The sequence below is a fragment of the Cnephaeus nilssonii genome (assembly GCF_951640355.1).
Source record: "Cnephaeus nilssonii genome assembly, chromosome: 12".
In the NCBI taxonomy this organism is placed as follows: Eukaryota; Metazoa; Chordata; class Mammalia; order Chiroptera; family Vespertilionidae; genus Cnephaeus; species Cnephaeus nilssonii.
Window position 1 is genome coordinate 857756 of NC_137083.1, and position 22500 is coordinate 880255.

At 60.4% G+C, this 22500-nt stretch overlaps 1 protein-coding gene across 1 annotated transcript in view; it reads right to left on the reverse strand.

Moving 5' to 3' along the window:
- Positions 1-2454: 2454 nt before the first annotated feature.
- Positions 2455-22500, reverse strand: part of PKD1L1 (polycystin 1 like 1, transient receptor potential channel interacting) — a gene marked incomplete at both ends in the record, with an annotated part of 52840 nt that continues 32794 nt past the window's right edge. The window contains 19 exons of the mRNA XM_079786773.1: positions 2455-2643; positions 5380-5595; positions 6233-6367; positions 7394-7534; positions 7708-7812; positions 8939-9173; positions 9606-9772; positions 10299-10382; positions 11111-11219; positions 12441-12551; positions 14674-14792; positions 15651-15815; positions 16120-16204; positions 17028-17166; positions 17348-17504; positions 18261-18380; positions 19544-19717; positions 20148-20367; positions 20961-21067. Coding sequence (XP_079642899.1) covers positions 2455-2643; positions 5380-5595; positions 6233-6367; positions 7394-7534; positions 7708-7812; positions 8939-9173; positions 9606-9772; positions 10299-10382; positions 11111-11219; positions 12441-12551; positions 14674-14792; positions 15651-15815; positions 16120-16204; positions 17028-17166; positions 17348-17504; positions 18261-18380; positions 19544-19717; positions 20148-20367; positions 20961-21067 — 2778 coding nt within the window. The remainder of the gene's footprint in view (positions 2644-5379; positions 5596-6232; positions 6368-7393; positions 7535-7707; positions 7813-8938; positions 9174-9605; positions 9773-10298; positions 10383-11110; positions 11220-12440; positions 12552-14673; positions 14793-15650; positions 15816-16119; positions 16205-17027; positions 17167-17347; positions 17505-18260; positions 18381-19543; positions 19718-20147; positions 20368-20960; positions 21068-22500) is intronic.

Consider the following 22500-nt stretch of genomic DNA (forward strand, 5'->3'; position numbering starts at 1 on the left):
TTAGACGTTGAATTATTCAGGTGCAGTCTGGGAGGAGAGCAGACATGTCCCCTCATGGGGTGAAGGCTGCTCACGTGTTTTCTGACGAGAAGCCGTGTCTGCTCCTGACTCGATCTCCTGTGCGGCACGTGACCCTCCGCCTGGTGCTGGTGTGGATGCCTCGGCAGTAAAGCCAAGGACTGGCCTGAGGCTCTGTCTTTTCACATCTGGACTCTGTCCGGCTCTGACACCCACTTGCTGCTTTATTTAATAAAAACGCCTCTGGAAGCTTTTCTCCGCCCCCGAGCTCTGGAACTGCCTGAGAGGGGGCACTCCCGAGTTCCCAGGAATTTCGTGTGTTTCATGGGGCGCCCTGGGCGAGGGGGCTCTCAGGGGTTAGCTCTTGAGACACTGTGCACATTGGATCCATGCCTGGTACACGGGAGTCTCGATAGCTGTTCTCTCTTCCCAAATGCTCTGAATCCATCCCATTTCCTTAAGGTTATTTGCCCTTTCTCGCTTATATTTCATACCTTTATTGTACCCACCTTTATTGGTTCATAGGGTCATCGCTTGGGTTAATTCATCTTTGCTGTTGATTTAATTAAATTAGACACTCAGCTTTGCAAATTCCTTCCTTGTGCTCTTAGTTTGCATGTGCAGGCACGTGTGTGTGCAGGCATGTGCATGTGTGATGCACATGTGCGTGTATGCATTTTTCCTGCCTGCTTGAGTTGAGTACATACATAGTTTACTGTCTTTGGTTGTTGCCCCATAACATACACCACAGATTTTCCCTGAAGCACTAGTTCAGCAATCAGCCTGTCCTTGTTTTAACCCTGTAACCAGAAGCACCAGCATGAACCTTATGGTGTGAAGGTAAGTGCATGCTCGTCTGCTGTTTTCAGTTCATTGTTTTCATGTTACAAACATAAGTAGCACCCTATCCTTTTTCTTTACCTATATCCTTTTTCTTTCCACTCTTTTACAGTTGGTCATTATATTACCTTGTCTATAAAACGATGTTTTGCTCAGTTTGCTACTGATGTGCACATGTAAAGTTTTTAACAATGTAAATGATAATTGGTAAGTAGCTTGGAAGTAACTGAATGGTTTTCACTCACGCGGAGGTGGCTGATGGGGACCAGGAGGTGTCGGGTCCCAGTAGGACCACCTCTGTGTCTTCATTCATCACCTATGGGACTTGTTCTGCTTTTAATAGATTTGAATCCATTTCTTTCCTGGATATGATTTATTTTTAAATATATAAATCTATGTCTTTAATCCAGGAATGTTCTCTTAAGTTACATCTTCCAATACTTCCCTGTTCCCTGTCCCTGGCTCTCTGAGGGGGACACTGGCCAGGCGTGTCCTGGCTGACCTCCGCGTGGTGGCCTCCCACAGTCGGTTTCACTCTTCTCTCAGCTCATCTTTCCGACTCTCCTCGAGCTGCCGTCCACACCCTCACCTCTTCTGTGAGTCTATGACTCCTTTTGTCACTTCCCCTTTCCTTCCCCATTTCTGACCTCAGCTCTCTGTCTCTCGTTCTCCTTCTTGCATCGCTTAGCTCTTTCCTCTGGGCTTTTCCCACGAGCTCACTTGGTGTGGGGACCAGCAGGTCCCAGCCGACCTGTCCGCGGTCCGACCTTCGCATCCTTCTCCGCGGCAGCTGGTGACGACCCTTCCCCGCAGTGCGTTTGCAGGCCTGGCGACGACATGCGTCCCTCCCGCGGCCACTTCTACCCCAGGGCCCCACCTGTGCATGAGGGGGCCCTTCCCAGGAGAGGCTAGGACGTGTCTGAGAGCAGGCGCTTCCCAGGGAGAGACGCACAGCCACCGGGCGTGCGCCATGACAGCTCTTCCCGGGAAGCCACCACTGGGGTGTCAGCACGTGGCCCAGCTCCTTCCTGCCCCGTGTGCGCCTGGGGTGGCTCCAGGTGTGAGCCAGCAACAGCCCCTCCCCCCGCTGCCACGGCAGCAGCTGTGGACAAAGATGGCTTTCCTTCAAGCCTGGTCCAGGATCTGTGGTGTGGGGCCCAGGCAGGTTCCGTTCACTCTTTTTTGTTCTAGTACCTCTTCTTCCAGACCAGGGTCTCCGTGGCCCTCCGTGCGGCCCTGGACGTGGCGTGTCCTCTCTGCCTTGGCCTAATTTTCACTGCTGGCCGCCAGTGGGTCCGCTCACGTTCTGGGTCTGTACAACTATTTCTCGGGGCCTCTGAGAATGGAGCCCACTTCTGTCCGCAGTCTCCTGCGGATTCCGGCGTTAGTCAGACGCCAGGGAGCAGACACTCCTGACCCCACGTGGAGCTGGAAGTCCCATCGCACACGTGACACCGCCCCGCAGTTCCCGCCGGAGCGCCTCTCTCCACGGCTGTCACCCACGCTCACGGGACAGGTTTGCACACGGGCTGTGGAACGGCGACTATCTCAAACTTCCTCAGACTTAAACAGTAAAGAGAACTGATAAAACACAGTTCACGTGCTTACCCCCGCAGCTTGGTCACCAGAAGCCCCCACCGAGGGGCTTCCTTCTGCCCCGGCCCCAGCCCGCGGCGCATCCCGGGGCGGCTGCGCTGGGAGAGGGAGTGGGAGGCGGGCGGACAGACTGTCGATCTTCAGCAGCAGTTCATCCAGCAGGTCCGCAAACTCCTCCAGGGAGGGGTTCTGGGGAGGGAAAGAGACTGGTACGGCCTCCAGGAGCCCAGTCCCCTCGTCCTCTGAAGCGTTCCACGGCACTGACGCTAGGGGGCATGTGCTGTGTTAGGGAGCACCCGGGACCCACATCTCAGTTCCCTCGCGCACTGCGTGGTGCACAGGTGTGCACAGACCTGCACGTTGTACGAAGCGTGCACACCTGTCCCTCGTTCAGCACATCGCACAGCTGTGCATCTCGTGCTGAGGCTCAGACGCCGGCGGGAAGGGCTGTTACGTGGACATGGAGGCAGTGTCTACGGGAAGTAGGACGAGCAGGGAAGCACACACGCGCCCACGGCACACGCGTGCTGGGCCCACCGCTGGGAAAGGAGACAGTAAACCTGGGGAGGAACTAGGGAGGGCTCAGAGCTGCCCGGGGGCGCCTGAACGCCAGCCCTCGCAGCAGCTGGGCCCGGTGTGCGCACCCGCTCTGATCTGTTTGACTCGGGTCGGGGTGACGACCCTCAAGTGGCTAAAGGACAGAATAGGGCGTGTGCATTGGGGAGAATCCTAACGCATCCCCTTGCCAACCCTGCAGGGTCATTCCGAGGATAGAGGGGTTAGTGGGGAGTGTGGGTGTCGTGAACGGGAAGCCTTTAGAGCTGTAAGTGAAGTTCTGTGGCTTGGCAGGCATATCGGTGCAGAATCAGTCTCGCTTTGATAACTAAAAGCTAAATTCTGCATCGAAACCGGCGCCTTGGACAGGCTCACTGAGGCAAGCCCGCAGCTTACGTGGCTCGTGGCCGGCTCAGCCTCCTCCGGCGGCCGCCTCGCCAGCCCCAGCGCAGAGCAGGTCTCCCCCCACACGTAGGCCATCACGTCTCCAAGGCTCACAAGAGATTGGCTTTGGGAAGATTTTCGTTTGGGAACAAAAGCCATGAGGGAACCTCTGAGCTGGGAAAAAAGAAAAAATAAAGACAAATTTCATGTCATTAAGAAAAAATAGCTGTGTGAGTCTGTCCAACTGTAAATGGAGATCATATCTGATGGTGTTTTATGTCCTGTCCGTAAGGCAGCAGTTGCGTAGCAAAAAAGTCAGGCAACTCTCTCTCAGGAACTGAGCTCAATTGCAGCAAACTCTGAACTGGACCTGTTTCCACAGGCAAAATCCGCGTCTGCGTTTTGGCTTCCCCTGGCGGGCCCCGTGGGCTGTGCGGGCCCTGTCCCTCCAGCGCTCCTGCCTGGAGACAGAAAGGGCCACCAGCAGGACGCAGCTTGCCCGTCATGCGAAAGAGCCAGCGAAGGTCCCTGCAAATGGGCCCGGGTTGTCTGTCTCCCACCGCAGGCTGAGGCCTGCGAGCTCAAAAGCCTGCGTGCACACTGGACCGTGTACAGAGCCCAGACCAGCAGAGTTTTAGCCCTGGGGAGCCTCTTTGTGTCCCACAAAACCTCACAGACAGCTGTCACCCCTGGAAAGACGGGCCTGCAGGTGTAAGCCCCAGTGCTACTGCCCTTGGGAGCTCTCCGACCTGGAGACTTCCCGCGTGTTGCCGGGCAACTTCCCACATATAAAACCCTCCCCAAGACTGCCCTCCCCCTGTCCCCACGACACAGCCCTGGGTGTCTCAAGGTATGAGGGACGTATGCATAAGTCAACCTGTCACCACGGCGCTACACGCAGCTGAGGGGGTGGGCAGGGCAGCTAGGGAAGCTCCTAGGGTGACCCCACACTGAACGCTGTCTTCTGAGGATTTACACATGGCGGGTGGAGGGGCGGGGCTACAGGGAGGCGGGGAGGTGAGGGGCGTGGCCCACGTTCCCTCAGGCTCCCAGGGGCACTGTGCCTGGTCGGACACAGAGCAGGTTCCCAGCACTGTCTTCAAAGGAACACCTGGAGAAGTTTCTGAAAATTGGGGTGCTGGGCCCCACCGCTGGGAAAGGAGACAGCAAACCTGGGGAGGAACTAGGGAGGGCCCAGCTGAGAACCCGCAGACCAGGGAGCCAGAGCAGGCAGCGGGGGCAGGGTGGGAAGGGGAGGGCGGGCAGGGCAGGGTGGCAATAGCAGGAGGCCTACCTAAGTCTTCCCTTCAGGTGAGCAATGAGAAATGGTTAAATGCAGGCGAGCTGAGCCACTGCAGGGGCAGAGTGCTGCTAAAGAAGCATTTATGTTGACTGAGACGGACTATCAGCTGGATGTCCTGTATTTTTACTTGTAAGTCGTCAGCCCCAAGTAGGGGCGGCAGGGAAGGTCACGGGGAACCATTGAAGGAGTTTAAGCCAGAGGCTGTGTGTGTGCAGGCATGTGTGCGCGTACATATGTGTGTGCATGTGCGTGTGCACGTGGTGTGTGTGACAAGACTAGGTTTGCATGTGGCAGGTCAGCAGGAGGGTGGGACGCAGGGAGCCCCATTCCTAATTCAGCCCTGAGCCCAGAGAATATGTTCTGCACAGCTGGCTGATGGGAGACACTTCAGGTGATGGGAAGATCAAGGTAATAGGACAAGGGGCAGCATGCACGGCCGCAGTGAGAGACTGCCCGAAATCAGGTGGGAGAGAAGGGGTGTGGCTCAGGCTGGGAGGCTCCCTGGAGGAGGCAGCATCCTGGAGTGATTGGTCATCTTGTTGAAACCATCTAGCCAACTGGACCAGGTTCAGCCCTGCCCAACGCAGTAGAGATGAGCCTCAGGGAGTCATGACCGTGACATGTGGCCGGCAGAGGATGAGACATCTGCTCACCCTGCCCTCAGAGTCCGGGCTGGCACATACCATTCCTATGCACAGAGCGGTCACTGCTGCCAGGAGGGCTGTGCAGCACCCAGCCGTGGCCCGCCCCGCAGACTGGGAGAGGCCCGGCAACGTGTCTCTCTGGCTGCTTCCTGGAAAACGGTGGGAGGCGTCTGCGAAGGTGCCCGATGGAGGAGCCATGGTCAGGAGAATCCCACGCAGGTGGGCGTGGGCGGCCAGCACCAGGACCCCCGCCAGCTGCAGGGGAAAACCGCCACATGGACCTTCTGAGCACGGGTCACGGGAGCCCCAGAATCTGCCAAGAGCTTCTAAATGCGTTAAAATAAGGAAAAGCTTGGAGGAGCCGCTTTTGGATGTTGATCACATCATCGGGTGTAAGACCTCGGCCCCTCTCCGGGCCTCCTGCGCCGGCTCCACCCCACTCGTCCCCGGCGCTCAGCCTAGGCGCCCTTCTCCCCTGGTCCTCCTCCCACCAGCGCCCCTCCTCCTTGCCATCTGCACCCCAGCTGCTGGAGGCCATGCCTGCTGCCAGGGGCACCTGTCTCATGGCCTCTGCTCCTGGTGCCCCTCGAGGGCTCAGTAAAACAAGCCGCTGAGGGAAGGACGGGGAGAGCGATCGTGTGCGGAGAGTAGCTCAGGTGAAGCCTCGTTGTCTGTGGTAACAGGCCAGGCTCTTGGCCCAGGACATACGTTGCTCCCCCATCCACCCACACAGGAACGAAGCAAGGGAGGCGAGAAGGCCCACCACCGCTCCTGGCACCGAGCAAGCACCCAGGAGGTGATACTGACCACATACATCCTAACAATAACACGCCAGGGAGGGTCGGAGCAGAGCGGGTACATGCCCTAACGATAACCTGAGAGGAAGTCTCACCCCTGGTGCGATGATGCCTGCGAGTGAGCGGCATGTGGCGAAGGTGCAGGACGCCACTGCACTGTGAGAGCCAAGCAGACGGAGGCATTTCAGGGTCAGGAGGAACGACAGGGTTCCCTGGAGCCACCTCGCTCTCTGCGGCAGAGAACACAGCAGCCACGTGTCACCCTGTTACAGGGCGCACAGCGTCGTCAACCCTGCGGGCGGGCACAGGGAGGCGTGCCCGAGTGTGAGGAGCCACAGCCACGATGTGAGAGGGTGCGCGTGCCAGGCGTCCGCAGAGGGAAGGCACCAGGGAGGAGCAACTAGAGTTACAGCTTTTTGGAAGGGCCGGCTCCAAGTCTGACCTTGCGGCTCCATAGAGGTCAGGCCCGCTCAGGCCCGGCACTGCGCGCCGCAGCCTCGGGGAAAGGCCACCTCCACAAGGGCACATGGAGAACTCAGTGCCCGCATGCCCTCGCCTTCGTGTGGGAACGAGCTCCTGATTGACAACATTTCTCATGCACATTTGTAAAATTTTATCTTAAAACTATAGGCCCAGTGCATGAAATTCATGCACGGGGGGGCGGTGTGTGTCCCTCAGCCCAGCCTGCACCCTTTCCAATCTGGGACCCCTCAAGGGATGTCAGATTGCCCATTTAGGCCCAATCCCACCTAAACGGGAAGTTGGCATCCCTCTCATAATCCAGGACTGCTGGCTCCCAACTGCTCACCTGCCTGCCTTCCTGATTGCCCCTAACCGCTTCTGCCTGCCAGCCTGATCACCCCCTAACCACTCTCCTGCCAGCCTAATTGATGCCTAACTGCTCCCCTGCCAGCCTGTTTGCCCCTAACTGCCCTCCCATGCAGGCCTGGTCACCCCTAACTGCCCTCCCCTGCAGGCCTGGTCCCCTTCAACTGCTCTCCCCTGCAGGCCATCTTGTGGCGGCCATCTTGTGTCCACATGGGGGCAGGATCTTTGACCACATGGGGCAGCCATCTTGTGTGTTGGCGTGATGGTCAATTTGCATATTACTCTTTTATTAGATAGGACTAGAAGTGCTCCGTTCTCTACTGACGGAGCCTGGGGCTCCAGGGAAGGAGATGACAGAACAAGAGCCGCCTGGCTGAACAACAGCAGGCCCCCAGGGCCCACCTGTGTGGCCCCAATGCTTGTCCTACCTGGTTCCATGACGCCATGGGACTGAGGTCCACAAAACTCTGCAGGAATCCCATGTGGAATTGGTCAGCCACCTCCCCGGCCAGAGAGAGCAGGTGGCCAGAGGCTGCGTACCAGGCCAGGACGGCCCCGGCGATGGGCAGCTGCGGGGGCAGAGAGACCGTCAGGCGGGCTGCAGTCTGGGTGCGGGGAAGGACACCTGCCTCCGCGCCTTCAGGCTCTCATGCCGCGGGGATGGCCTGTGCTGGCTTAGCTGGTGTGCAGGCAGGCCCGGCATAGCTATGTCTGCTATGAGCGTGAGGGACACAGGGCCTACCTCCAGCCAGGTCCCTGGTTTTTGCCAGTAGCCACAGACGCCCTCCTCGGCCAGGCGGAAGAGCTGGAGACACAGGTGGGTCAGCGTGAGCGCCAGGAAGGCCAGCTGGAGGAGTGCGAAATAAGAGACGACAGAAGTCCCATGAATTGTGTGGGAAGCTTGAAACTCCCACCCACCCTCAGGAGTGGACTCGATCTGAGCTTGTTCCTGGCCGCGTGGAGCTCTGAGACACATGTGGTCGCCGCAGGCCCCAGGGCATTTACACTTCTCCACCCACCAGCCCCAGAGCCCGCCATGGGCGACAGGGGTGCACGGGAGCTCGAGATGAGTGCCCTCATGGAGCCCTGCCTGTGAGAACTGCCCAGCGCCCAGGGGGTCTCCTGCCCACCCTGTCCTTCCTCATGATGCTCATGAGAAAGAGTGCTCATGAATTTGGAAAACATGAAATGTATGAACAGTTTCCTTGGCCACGTTAAACCTTTGAAAGATCCCGCACTTAAGAAATTTCTTAAGGTTCTGTCTATGGTTATCTCACCTTGATAATTTCCCGTCCACCGGGACTTCATTCACTCCCTCACACCTTCATTTATTCACTGCCTCACGCCCTCAATCCCTCCCTCCCTCCCTCCCTCCCTCCCTCCCTCCCTCCCTCCCTCCCTCCCTCATTCCCTCCCTCCCTCCCTCATGCCCTTACTCCCTCCCTCACTGAGAGCAGCAGTGGCCCTGGCCTGTCTGAGCCACGCGGCCTTGTAGGGCCCTGTGCACCTTCCAGTGAACACGTTAAAGCTAAAAACGCCTCTTTTGGGATCCTCCCTCCCTTTGGGGACCAGGGAGCGTGCTGCCACCACAGATCAGGTGCTGGGCCCAGGACAAGAATGAGATCAGTAGCAGCCACGTCACAGAAGATGAAGCGTGTGTGGACAGCATTTGGTAACCCACAGCCACGCTTCAAATAATAATCTTCGGTTCCCACAGGGTGAGGGACGCCAGTGTCTGAGTTGAAACCTGTGTGAGGCACAGGTCATGGCAGCCTGAGTGAGCCCTGGACAGGGCCTGGGCCTCAGTCCCAAGCCCCCCACATGGCATCTGTACCCCGAGAGCTCTGCATTTGCACCAGCCACTCAGACTGGCTGGTTCCCCTTGGGGGTCTTCCTGTCCTGTGCCCACACCCAGCGGGCATGGCAGGGGTCTGGTGGAGGGCACGTGGAGGCCGAGTGGCCGGTGAGCTCACCTGGGGAATCAGCAGGTGGTACCTCGGGGCTGAGTCGCTGTGGAAGATGGGGACCGACTCCACGAGGAGGGAAGTGGTGAGGCCCCCGGCCGGGAGCAGCTCAGCATGCAGGGACACGCCGGAGAAGAGGCGGGTGGGAGGGTTGTAGAGGACGAAGTGCACGGACATGGCCCTGGTGTGCTGGTCCACCCAGCGGCGAGCCCTGAGGCCAGTCAGCACTGCGTGGGCTGCGGGCCTGCAAAGCGTGCAAGTCAGAGGGGGGATGCCGTGCAGGGAGGCTTCCAGCCCAGGCCCTGCTGACCCCTGCCGACCCCTGCTGACCTCTGCTGACCCCTGCCGTGGCCCTGCCAACCCCTACCATGGCCCTGCCACGGCCCTGCTGACCCCTGCCATGGCCCAGCCAACCCCTGCTGACCCCTGCCGTGGCCCTATAACCCCTGCCGTGGCCCTGCATTCACAGACTGCACAGGTGGCCGTCTGTGTCCTCCGACTCCCCACTGCCCACTGCCCCCCTCTCATTGCCTGGGAGGGACCCCAGGCTGAGGAGACCCTGGAGAAGGGCAGCCTTCCATCCCAGGGTCCCACTTGGAGAGATCCCATCTCTTCCCCAGGCGTGGGAGCGATGGACGGGCACGTGTGGATGACCTGGACCCCCAATCTCACTGACCTGGTCCTGCCCAGGCTGAGCTCACAGAGCTCCCTGCAGGCTGTGGGGTCACTCGGGGCCACTCTTTGGGTCTCTGCGTTGGTCACAGAGGGGGTTTCAGAGCCTCCAACTTCGGGGTGACACGTAGGTAGAGAGTCTTCGGGAAGCACTGAGAGTGGCCTGGGAAGCTGTAGGACCAACCAGAACCAGAGCAGGAGTCAGAGGCGCTTCCACGTCTGCCCTGCACCCTGGGGTGTCTGGCCGGGCCGTGCGGGCACATGCTGACCTAAAACATGGCCCCAGCCCCTCAGTCCCCTGCGTGGTCCCCGGGCTCCCGCCTGAGCCCAGCACCCGACCCCTCAGGAAAGGCTGCACCTGGGGTGACCCCAGTCTGAGCTGGGATGTCAGAGAGTTTCCATCACCGACGATGCAGGGGACGGGCCATCCTCACCCCGCTCCCGTCAGGACAAGGTATGTGACATTCCAGTCTGAGATGGAGCGCCTGGGTTTGCAGAGCCAGGACGGAGGCGCACTCGGGGAGGAGTCGGACCGGAGGAGAGGGAGGTGAGGGCGGTCAGCCCCGCCCCCCAGCCCAGTGCCCATGATTCCTCACAAGGGCCTGGGTTTCCTGCCCATGGGTTGCTCAGACTTTCCACATTTCATGTGTTTTTAGAGGTAAAAAAAATGGGGGCATCTGACCTCATCGCTTCTTACCTCACACGAAGGGCCAGGAGAAAGTTTTAGCTGCTTAAGGACTGCCGGGCCTATGAGGTAGCATGTTCCCCCGAGAGCTCCGGGCTGCAGGAGGGAGGACACAGGTGCACTGTGAGCCTGCGCCCCTCACCCAGCACAGCCGTGCTGTGAGCCTGTGCCCCTCACCCAGCACAGCCGCGCTGTGAGCCTGCACACCCTCACCCAGCACAGCCGCACTGTGAGCCTGCACCCCTCACCCAGCACAGCCACACTGTGAGCCTGCACACCCTCACCCAGCACAGCCGCGCTGTGAGCCTGCACACCCTCACCCAGCACAGCCGCGCTGTGAGCCTGCACACCCTCACCCAGCACAGCCGCGCTGTGAGCCTGTGCCCCTCACCCAGCACAGCTGCACTGTGAGCCTGCACACCCTCACCCAGCACAGCCGCGCTGTGAGCCTGCACACCCTCACCCAGCACAGCCGCGCTGTGAGCCTGTGACCCTCACCCAGCACAGCCGCGCTGTGAGCCTGCACACCCTCACCCAGCACAGCCGCGCTGTGAGCCTGCACACCCTCACCCAGCACAGCCGAGCTGTGAGCCTGCACACCCTCACCCAGCACAGCCGCGCTGTGAGCCTGTGCCCCTCACCCAGCACAGCCGCGCTGTGAGCCTGTGCCCCTCACCCAGCACAGCCGAGCTGTGAGCCTGTGCCCCTCACCCAGCACAGCCGCGCTGTGAGCCTGCACACCCTCACCCAGCAGCATCATTCTGGACCTATGCGTTGTTGCCACGGCCCCGCCTACTGTGGTGGTGGAGCAGAGGGAAGCCCACCTGAGCGCCAGGCACGCCGACCCGGTACAGGCCGTCCAGCAGTGTGGTCAGGCTCCAGTCCCACCAGGCATCCACGCTGCTCAGGCTGCCGGAGAAGCTCCTGGCACCTCTTAACACAAGAGGAGAAACAAAAGGTCACTTTCTGTAACAAATGGCAGGCAGTCTGGTCTGCGGGAACTAAGCGGAAGCCATCTGCAGCACGAGGCACAGGGCCTTGGAGCGCCTGGCCCCTGAGCGGCGGCGAGAGGACAGGACAGGACAGTGGACTCGTTCCTGGTGGCTCACCCGCTCAGTCACCCTCTGAACCTGGGCTACTGGGGAAGACCACCGCCTGTCCAGCCCTCTTCTGGGCGCTGGGACATGGACAATCAGATCCCTGGCCTGTCAAATCCCTCGTCACAAACACATAAGCCAAACATGTCAGTGACAAACATCAGGAAGAGAAAACAGGGAGAGACACCGGCGTGGGCAGTGGACAGTGGAACCTTAGTTTAAGTGGCCGGGAAACTCAGCACGCGGGGATGTGGCAGCAGAGACTGAGGGCGATGGAGGGGCCCACAGGGACGTCTGAGGGGACAGAGGCACAGGCCTGGATGGGCATGTGCCAGGGGGTAATGGGAGGGCATGGAGGCTGCTGAACTGGTGCTAAGCCAGCGTGGGACCTGCAGATAGAGACACAGTGCTCTCTGCACCGCCACCCGCTGGCCATGGCTTCTCCGCTCTCCCACCTGCAAACCAGAGCAGCAGACCCAGCTCCGAGGGCTGAGGTCAGATGAGGCGCTCAGGCCAGGCGCACACAGCACATAGTGGGGAGTCAACAGACGTAGCGTGCTGCCTTCCAGCGAACCTACTGACCCGTGAGGTAGCGGTCTGCTGCCCCTCCCCCAGGGAGCTGACTCCAGGACACTGAGCGTCTCAGACAATGAAACCCATCAGCTCAGCCGAGACACCCGCCAAGCAGAGCCTGGCCATCGTGACAAACCCGGGCCACATGCGAGGACAGGAGACAGAGCAACATGGAGCTCGTGGCAGGTCAGTGACATGTCACCAATGTGTGGACTCAGAGAAGGGAAGGGTGGGTCACCTCCCTCCCGATCATGGCCTTCACCGCTCTTAGCTTCCTGTGTTTCCAGAGCCCAGGCCCCCTCTGCCACCCTCCCCACTGCACGGGCTCCTGGCCAGCTGTGTGCCCACATGAGCAGGCTGGAGGCCCCGGGCTGAGCTTCCCAGGTCCAGAGAGACCACCCAAATGATCATTTTGTTGAGCACATGGCGCCATCTGCTGGCAGGAACTGTCCATAACCAACGGTGAACATGGCTCCAGTCCTACCTGGTGAAGGTGTTCCGGATGGCATGGTTGAGAGAGTGTTCATCCCGGGAGGATGTCGCGTGGGTTATAAGCAGGTGTAGAAGCAGCATGAGGACGGACATGCAGGTGTCCCTGTAAGAAAGACAGTTGGAATGTCTTTCACAGGCCCCGCCGACCGTTTCCAGTGGCAGTGGCTTCTACATCCCGGGTGGACACGTTGGTATCAGGGATGAGGTCTGTGACGAGGCTCATTTTTCTGCATATTGGCATCCAGGTTTCCTAGCACCATCCTCGGAATGAATTGCCTCTGTGCTTCTGTCCAAGAACCGGCTGGGCATCTGTGTGGGTCTATTTCCGGGCTCTCTGTCCTGCCCCTGGTCTGCGTGTCTGCACCACCACGGTGTCTCGGGTCCAGGGCTTTATGCCGGGCCCTGAGGTCGGGGACTGTCAGCCTCTGACGTCCTTTTCCAGGACTGCTCTGCCGGGCCAGCCCCTTGTTCCCGCACAGCTTGGAAGCAGTCTGTCGGCATCGATAGGCTCAGCTTGCGGGCTTGGGTTGAGATTGCACTGACCCTACACTGGAAAGAACTGACACGGGACCACACCGCGCCTCCGGTCACGAACACGGTGTCTCTCCGTTGCTTCTGAGCGCTGATCTCCTCTCTCAGGTCTCGTGGTTTTCAGCATCCACACCCCGCACTCTCTTCGCCCTGGGGCTGAGCACTTCGTTCCTCGAGTGCTGTGTAAATGGCTCGGCTGTTTCAACCTCGGTTCCAACTGCCCGTGGATGAGGGGGAACCGGCCTGGCTCACTCCGACTTGATCCCGTGACCCTTCAGGTTCCCTTGTAGTGAATCCCAGGAGCCTTTCTCGGGATCATTTGGGGTTTTCTGTGTAGACTATGCATGTCACCTGCCAACAGGCTGTTTTATTTCTTCCTTTCAAATCTATAAGCTTTCCTCTGTTTTCCTTGCCTGTGGCACAGCCAGGACTTCCTGGGAGGGGTAGTAGGAGCCGGGTTTCTACCTGAACAAGCACTCACTGTCCCAGCAAGTGTGCGGTTCGGTTGGGGTCACAGATGCCCTCTGAGTGTGGGACAGTCCCTTCTGGTCCTACTTTGCGAAGAGACTTTTTGTTTTGTTTTCATGAAGGAACGTCGATTGTGTCAAATGCTTTCTGTGCTTCTTTGAGATGCTCACGTGACTTGTCTTGTTGGATCTGTTCAGACGGTGAACCACGTTAACTCCTTCTTCTCGTGTGTCTCTCACCACAGGTAGCACGTCTGTCTCCATTGGTCTCTGTGCCACGGTCTCTCCCGCCCTCCCCGAGGCACGCTGGGTGCTGTTCCTGGGAACCGTGAGTGGGCACAGACTTGATCACATTAGGACCCGGCTGAGTGGGGAGGTCACCCCACAGAGGACGTGTTTGCCGTCAGGAGACGCTTGACGTCTGGTCCTTCTTTTTCTTCCTTTATGTTGGTCGCTGTACGATCGGTGTTTAGAGCCATGAACTCATCACAGGCTGCCCATGGTCAGTGGGGGCTCTGTCGCTTCCTGTAGGGGCTGTGGCAGGTCCATAGGGAAAAAGGGCCATTAAGTCTGCCGCCACGCCCCAGGCCTGGAGGCCATGGAAAGACGGCCGAGCCCCCACTGCGTTTGCTAACACTGGTCCCAAGGGTGGCACCGGTGCCCTCCTGGCTGCCCCTCCAGCGTGTGGGTGTCAGGGATTCCACATGCTTCACAAATGGCACCAGCAAGACGAGAGGAAGAGCAGGCGACGCCCGGAAGTCAGAGAAAGATCCGCGGCCAAGTGCACGAGGCTCCCCACAGCCGTCCAGCCCCACCCACGACCAGGTGGGGGTGTCATCAGAGAAAGGTGTCTGAGTCCACACTGGAGTGGCTTACCAGGCACACACACTTCCTAACTTTTGGGTTTTATCTAAAAAGCATCATGTCAATGTTGCGCTGAGCTCCACTACATATTTGACAGTAAGAGGTTTGAGAACACTGCCCGCCCCCCCTCACCCCCCGGCTCCATCCGCGTCCCAGGCAGAGGTGTTTATCTTTCGGCTCCAGCACCCGCGGTGTCACCCCTGCTCACCACCGGTACCTGCAGAGCCCAGGTTACTCCAGCTTCTCAGCATCCCGTGGACTGGGGCGCACGGCAGTGGCTCTGGGCCAGCAAGGAGTGCCCCCTCGCTCCCCCTCCCAGATGCTGGCAGGCTGCTCTGAACAGAGTGAGGGACCTCCACCCACCTCAGCACCGCTCGGGTGCGCGTCTGTCTCCGCATCCTCTCCCGCGTGGCCCTGAGCCACGCTGTGGACGGTGGACGCGCCCTGCGCAGGCGGCGAGCTCGCTGTCGCTCAGCCAAGACCTGTGAGGAGGAGAGGGCCGTGGGCCTGGGGCTGCAGAGCAAGGGAGTGAGGCCTAGGTGCCCGCCAAGCCCAGGAGGATAGGGTCACCGCCTTCGCACTTGGCCTGGGGTTTGGTCCCACAAGCCAGGCTGGTGGGCAGCTGTCCGGAGTGGCAGGAGACTGTTCTCACTCTGTCCCGTCGCCATGGCCACACTGATAGGGCCCTGACACAGTCTTGGTCACATCCAGGTGCGGGGCAGTTCGCTTCCAGAGCCTCAAAGTGGGGAAAGCCATTTTAAAGTGCGCTCGTGCCCAGCCGGCGTGGCTCAGTGGTTGAACATCAACCTATGAACCAGGTCAGGGTTCGATTCCCAGTCAGGGCACATGCCCAGGTTGTGGGCTCGATCTCCAGTGGGGAGCGTGCAGGAGGCAGCCCATCAATGATTCTCTCTCATCATGGATGTTTCTCTCTCTCTCTCTCATTTTTGCCATCCATGCGACCAGGATAATGCTGCACACGTCGGGAGCAACTGATATGGAAGGAAGCAGGAGGGAGGGAGGAGGTTTCTGTGAGCCCATTGCCGTGCAAAGGCCTCCACATCTCCAAAGTCACCCCCAGAATCAGACCTCCTCTGCGTCAGTGTTGTAAATGAGCGGTGTTCTCGGGGTCTGGTTCCTTCGGGATCGGGCGAAGGTAAGGGAGTGGGTCCTAGGAGTTCACCTGTCACGGGTGTACAAAGGAGCTAAGAACTGGAACGCCCGCAGGTCTCTAAAGGTGCAGCCAAACGTGGATTCAGAATGTGATTCAGACACGCACGCCGAGGCCACAGCAAGCTCTCTCAGCTCAGTGACCCTGCAGGCCCCACACCCGTCCTCACCCTCTCAACCACGCCCGGGCCGCGGGGATCGCTGCCGCAGGGTGCGTGGGGCGCGTGGGTGGGGGAGAGCCCCGCCAGGCCCTCGGTGGCCTCCTGTAAAGACTCAGTGAAGAAGCTCTCGTCGTCTCTCCTTTTCCAAGCGAAGCCCAGAGCCATCAGGCCCACCTGCAGGGACAAGGGACAGCGCATCATGGCGCCCGTTTGTGCCCCACGGAGCCGCCTGCGCCCTGGTCAGGACCCCAGGCCACCTGCCTTCACTCCCGCCCGCCTGCTCCCAGCACGGCCTCTCTAAGGCCGATATCCTCCAGAGCAATGGGCGCCGAGGGCCATGTGAGACCGACGGCCCCACAGTCAGCCCTGCCTCCCGCCTCTCATCAGGCTGTGACACGTAGGGCCATGTCCCCACACGCAGGCACCAGCCCCTCCCGGCCCGATGGTGGACGCGACTCCCACGCGGAAGGCTGCTCACCATAAAGGGCTGGGTGACGAAGACGCAGCAGGTCACGGAGACGGTCAGCAGGCACAGCCACTGCCCACACTGCATGGGGCTGAACCTGCCCGGGAAACACGCCGTCACCTCCTGTCTGCACTCAGGGCCTGCCTGGACTGTCCCCCCATGACAGGTGACTGATGAAGGTGGGGTGCTGGGCAAGGGGCAGTGGGTGGGCTTCTTCTTCTGCCCAATGAAGGGGAGTGAGGTCTCCTCCTGCTCAGAGGGGTCGCCAGCCACCCTGAAGCTGCTCAGCGGGAGAGAGAAAGGAGATCCCACAGGCAGAGATGGAGATGGGGATGGGGGGGGGGGGAGTGGGCAGTAACAGTAACAACAACTTCACATCTGCTGAGCGGAGCAGGCCCAGCCCTGAGCTAATTGGGTCGCTGAGGACCACCTCTGCTCCCCTAAGCCCCGAGCAGGCACAGTCCGCTGGGACTCGCGGTTCAGGACGTGGGCCCTTGGCGCCATGATGAATGACCCTGGGGCTGCAGGCGATGGGCCGAGCTGCCGGGGACCAGCCGAGCAGGTGTGGGTAGCACAGCATCGCCGCCTGTGACACATGCTCGGCTTCCTCTCCCAGGTGTGCGCTTTCTCCATCGCCAGGTGACTGTTAAGGGCATGCTCTTCGCCCTGTCGGAGCTCACAGCCGGTTCCCTCCACCTTGGGGGCGGGTCCTGCGACCTCTCCTAACACGGGAACAGCGGGCCCAGCCACCCTCTGGGGTTTGCACAGGACGCTCTTCGCCCCGGGCGATGGGGGAGCAGTGAGGGCTGCGACAGCCAGAGCCACTTCTGGGCCCCACCTTACAAGTTCCCCAAACCTAGGGGTTTCCTTAGAGACAGTAGACTTGCCGTCCAAAGACCTGAGAATGTCTCACAGCTCACCTGTATCCTAGAAATACTGTCCCCACACCACAGGCCACGGAGACTGTCCCACAAATGGCCCACGCTGCAGAGCGCAACCATGGCCGCGGCGCCCTTGGCCACGGGGTTGTGACGAGTCCTTCGAACGCAGGGCTGGGGGCTAAGGAAGAGAAGACAGGCAAGCATGTGAACAGACCTCATCACTTTTTGTCACTGATTTTGTATCTCCTGACTGGCTCACAGGGTGCCCCAGCTCCCGCGCCACACCCCAACTCTCCCAACGGCCAATGCAGGACGGGGCGGGACGGGGCCAGGTGTGGCACACCCACCACCCACGTCACCTTGTAAACCGAGAATGCAGTCTTTCTTCTCCCTCGGAGCCCGCTGGCCAAGCTCAGCCCTGCATGCCTCCAGCTCAGGGGGCGGCTGGGTGGCCGCATCACCACTGGCTGCGCTCTGGGCCTGGGCTCCCCCACAGAGAACAGCCGGTGTGCTTTGCTAGAAAAGACCAGGTCAGGGTGAGGTTGTGCCCCAGGAACATGTTCCCTCCACAGCAACTCCCTTGTGAGCCTCTCAGGAGGGCATGGCCTGGCCGACCTCGTCATGCCTCAGGCTGGGATGGATTCTAGGGGAGGCACAGGGCAGCCCCGGGCGATGACGGGACACTAACTACTAACAGGCTCCTTGTAGCTGAGCGTGAGTGCACACCTGCCCCTAGGTGGCCACGTGACCTGGGGCAGGGGGTGGGGTTCGGGCAGAAGGGCAGGGAGCCAGCCTGGTGTGGGGACAGGGCAGTGGAGGCAAGAGCAGCCAGGAACAAGGCCTGGGGACGAGTGCCATGCTCAGGGACGGGCTCCGAGCAAGGACTTAGAGTCCAGAGAGCACAGGAGCCACACCGACACGCTGCCAGGACAAGAGCCCACGGAAGCCACCGTGACTGAGGCCTGGGATGGCGGCGCCCAGCACAGGCAGTGCCTCATGTCCCCACACTCCCTCCGCTGCCCTGCATCTCTCCCACAGACCTGCCCACCCAGCCCCCGCCCTGCACTGGGGCCTGGGGCCTGTCCCCCACAGGACCCATATGTACTCCTGGGCTCCTCATCCCCCTCCCACCCTGGGCCTGGCCGTCTGTGGCTCAGGGGCAGGCGGGGCTGCGTTGGGTGGGGCCGCAGGCATCCTGCAGGGTGAGGACACGGTTCAGGATGGCGCCCAGGGCCTGCCTAGGACAGGGCCGCGCAGACGGGACCCGGGCACCTGGCTGAGCCTGAAGAGCAGTGACAAGAGCTGCGCCCCCGGAGAAGCCAGGAGGGTGCACAGGAAGCCCGTCCAGAAGGACCCGAGGGGCACGCCGGCCGGGCCGACACTCAGCGGGAGCTGCAGGGGTAACAGAGAAACGTCGCCCCAATCAGTGCGGCCCAGAGGTGCAGTCATTTGTCATCACAATGCAGTCCATGTGAGCATGTGCATCGTGTGTAATCACACGGCAGTCCATGTGAGCATGTGCATCATGTGTAATCACACAGGCAGTCCATGTGAGTACGTGAGTTGTGCTTCACGAAGTTCTCTCTCCCTGAACCTCGGACTCCCACTCAGGAGTGAAAAAAGAAATCGCCGGAAATCCTGCTTTTCTCCTGCACAACCCTGGATGCAACGAACGTTTGCTGAGCGCTCGCTTGGCGCCAGGCACCACGAGGAAAGCTGGTTGGATCCTCGCTACAATCTGACAGGAAGCCGGCCATCCCAACATGTCCCCAGCAGAAAAGCAGAGAAGATCAGACAGCTGTCGGCCTTGGAGGAGGAGCCAAGCTCAGGTTCCGGGCGTGGCCATCTCATCCGGTGGGTGGACACAGCTGTCCCCTCGCTGCTCAGTGAGACTTCCGACCACCTTCTCACATCCCACACACTCGCTCTTTTCCAAGAATAAGCTGCTGACCCGCCACCGTGACAGTGACCCCTGAGCCCCAGTGCCCTCTGTGGACGCCCCCGCCCCCCGCTCCCCCGCCCTCCCGTGAGAGACCCGCACCACCTTCCCGCCACAGGGCTGGGAACGGCCGTGAGGTTGTCACGGAAGCAAATGTGACTGCTGTCCCTCCACAGCCGGGTCACTGCGCTAACCGCCTGCCCCGAATCAGAGATCGCCTCTGTCTCGTGGGGACACAGACCAGAGCTGCCACTGCAAACCAGCATCCTGCAGCCAGGCGTGGCCATCGGAATTCTGCTTTTCCGTCAGAGGGAATCTGAACTACTTGCCAACCTGAAACAAGTTGGGGGGGTTCTCACAGGACCCTCCAGGCTGCTGTCCCCTGAGCACCGGGCTGAGGGTGGCACGGGGCTCCCTCACGGCCAGTCAGCGGAGACACGGCAGCTGCCCGCAGACACCCCTGGGTCCCACTAGGCCCACGTCACCCCTGGCCTTGAGCACCGGGCCCCTTCCCTGCGGTAAGCCCCTCGGAGAACTGGGAACGTCGCTAACATGAGTCAGGAAGGAGTCACCCTGCAGGCCTGGGACTCGGAGCCTCTTAAGGAAAGTGTCCCACCTGCCCGTGTCCTGTGGCGGTGACCAGGGCCGCCAGGCAGGCGTAGGCGCACAGCAGGGCGAAGGCCACGCTGAGGCGCGGCGTGTGCAGGAGGCCCCGGCCCGCCGGCCGGCTGTGCACCGAGGCCCACACGTGGAGGTCCTCCAGCTGCTCTGTGAACCTGGAGCACAGGAGCTGAAACGGAACGCAAGACCTCGCTGCACCGGGCGCTGGCACCAACAGCATGGCCGCGGCCGGGGTCTGAGAGGCAGCGGCTCCTGCTTCTGTGGCCCAGCCTGTGCACAGCCCCTCAGCCACGGGGCCTGCTCCACGCTCTCGGCACACTGGGCGTGCTGGCCCCTCCACCAGGCCTGGAGCTCTGGGACCCTGTCCCTGCCTCACCCGTGTCTCCCTCAAGTGTCTTCACGCCCTTCTCTAGAGCCTCCTTTACAGACCCTCGCCGCGCACACCGATCGCGTCCCTCCTTGCTGGTCCCAGAGCTCTGAACCCCTCACACTCGGCCCCTCCCAGCGCAGCTGAACGCACGGGAGAAAGGCCAGCTCTCCTCACCTCCCGCCCTGTCTGCCGTGGCCTGGGGGTCACCTGGGGACACGATGGCACCTACCTTCCGGAAGCCGAGGCCCCCACACAGACAGGCCAGCTCCCGCTCCACGCGGCCGTCCCGCCTGCCCGCGGCCAGCCAGCACTCGGCGGGGAAGAACCAGCGCCCCCGTCCCGCGTGCAGCTCCTTCACCATCACGTGGCTGACATACCAGGCGGGATGGGCCCCGCCGCTGTCGTGCCACAGGCGGACCTTCCGGAGCGGGCCCAGCGCGGCCGGAGTGCTGCGGACACAGCATGGCGTCAGCCAGCGGCGCGGCCGCTCTCACCCTCGGGGCGGGAAGGACCCATCTACAAGCAGTGACCCAGGAGGCCCCTCGGGAACGGGCCGCATGGGGCGGTGACCCTGCGGAGCTCCCTCAGATCCAGTCTCTAACCTCACGGGTCTGTCCACGAGGAGCGTCCACAGCTGACCTATCTCAGCGAGGACACAGCCCGACCCTGAGCGTGAATGTCCAGGGGAAGGGCAGCCACCCACTTCCTGCCCGCCCTGGCTGTCCTCCTGGCAAACCACTTCACCCACCCGGCTCTGCATGCCTCGTGCCCTCGTCACCCTCGTTTGGGGTGAAACGAACTCCTTTACGCAGGTTTAGTGACAGAAAACGCATGGTTATGCATTTCCTAGCATGTAAGTCAGTTGGCCCTCCGTCCTTCCGTCCGTCCCTCACATGGACGTGCTATCAGTCAACCTCAGATACATGGTGAAGACACTGTGAGCCTGTCCCCATGGAACCGCCGGTCCCTCTGGAGAGCTGGCCTGACGGCCACACCAGGCCTCACGGCTGTTTCCCAGACTCTGTGGGCGACGGTCCGACACCTGAGGACGAAGGTGTGCCTGGAGTTCCGTCCAAACAGCGGCTTCTCTGGGCAGCAGAGCTCTCTGGGTTCTGACAGTCCATCTTCACCACATAGAACAATGTAGACCTCAAAACACAGACAGACACAGGTCAGAGTTCAGTTACCGAACCCTGACCCTAACCAGTGCTGGGCAGGGCCCCCTGCACCCTCCTCCCAGCCCTCCCCCCAGACCCCCATCCAGGAAGCCAGCGCCCCATGTGGACCCGGGACCTGGCCCGGCACAGTCCCTGCCAGGGTGGGGCAGGAAAGGCCAGATGCCCCCTCGGGTCACTGGGCACATGGCTAGCTCACGTGTGGGCTCCGTGGCTGTCTCACACGTGGGCCCGCCCTCCTCCCTCCACTCTGTGGACTGGGTGGGTGAGGGCACCATGGACACACGGGGCGTGTTCCCAGCAGCTGGGCTCACGGTTTCCAACTGGGTGGCTTCCGTGGCACAGAAACATATGATTCTGATGCAGTGCCACCTGCCCATCTCGCACTTGGGAAAACCCCTATTGGTTCTGTTCTTTTAAATCCTTCCCCATCGCAAGGTGTGCATGACCTTGGAGTGACTTCTGAGTGTTTCACCTTTAAGTCTCTAGCCTTCGGAGTGCATTTCTGGGCACAGCGTGACATGAAGGTTTCACGTTGCTTTTCCACACGGAAGCACCGTCCCTGAGCACCTCACTGCGTGACCCCTGCTCCCCTCTGGGCTGCACGGCCCCAACATGCCTGGTCTGTAGTCTGTCCCATGCACCTGTCTGTCTGTCTCCTGACACGCAACACTGTCCTAGCCGTCCCACTCCAGCTGGCCTGGGGCCCCTCGGAGCCGGCCTGCTCCCTCTGCTGGTGACACTACCCTCTAAGTCTCTGATATTCTTGTGTTTTCTTCCAGGTAAATGTTAGAATCAGCTTTTCAAGCTCCACAAAATCTGTCCTGGTTTTGGTTGGATTGCATGGACTTTAACCTCTTTCTGCCTGGTTTTTCACCTGTAAAATGGGTGTATTAATAGAACTCTTTCCAAAGTGTTTTGAGGTTTGGGGGGAGTAAAAAAACCCGACATAGTAAAGTCCTTATTCCTGTTAGCTGGTGTTATCACTGTTATTAATGTTAAAGGTTAACATGGGAGAAATGACAAGGAAAACTGGCTTTCCTGTCCATGAATAAATATTACTGTCTATTTACACTAGAGCCCGGTGCACGATATTCATGCACATGGGGAGGGGGCGGGGCTCATCCCAGCCTGTTCCCTCTTGCAGCCCAGGAGCCCTCGCTTCTTACCGCCCGCCTCGCTGCTCCTTAGTGCTGCTGTGGAGGTGGGAGAGGCTCCTGCCACCACCGCTGTGCTTGCAGCCATGACCCCGGCTTCTGGCTGAGTGGTGCTGCCCCTGTGGGAGTGCACTGACTACCAGGGGGCAGCTCCTGCATTGAGTGTCTGCCCCCGATGGTCTGTGTGCATCATAGTGACCGGTCATTCCGCCGTATGGTCAATTTGCATATTAGCCTTTTATTATTAGGG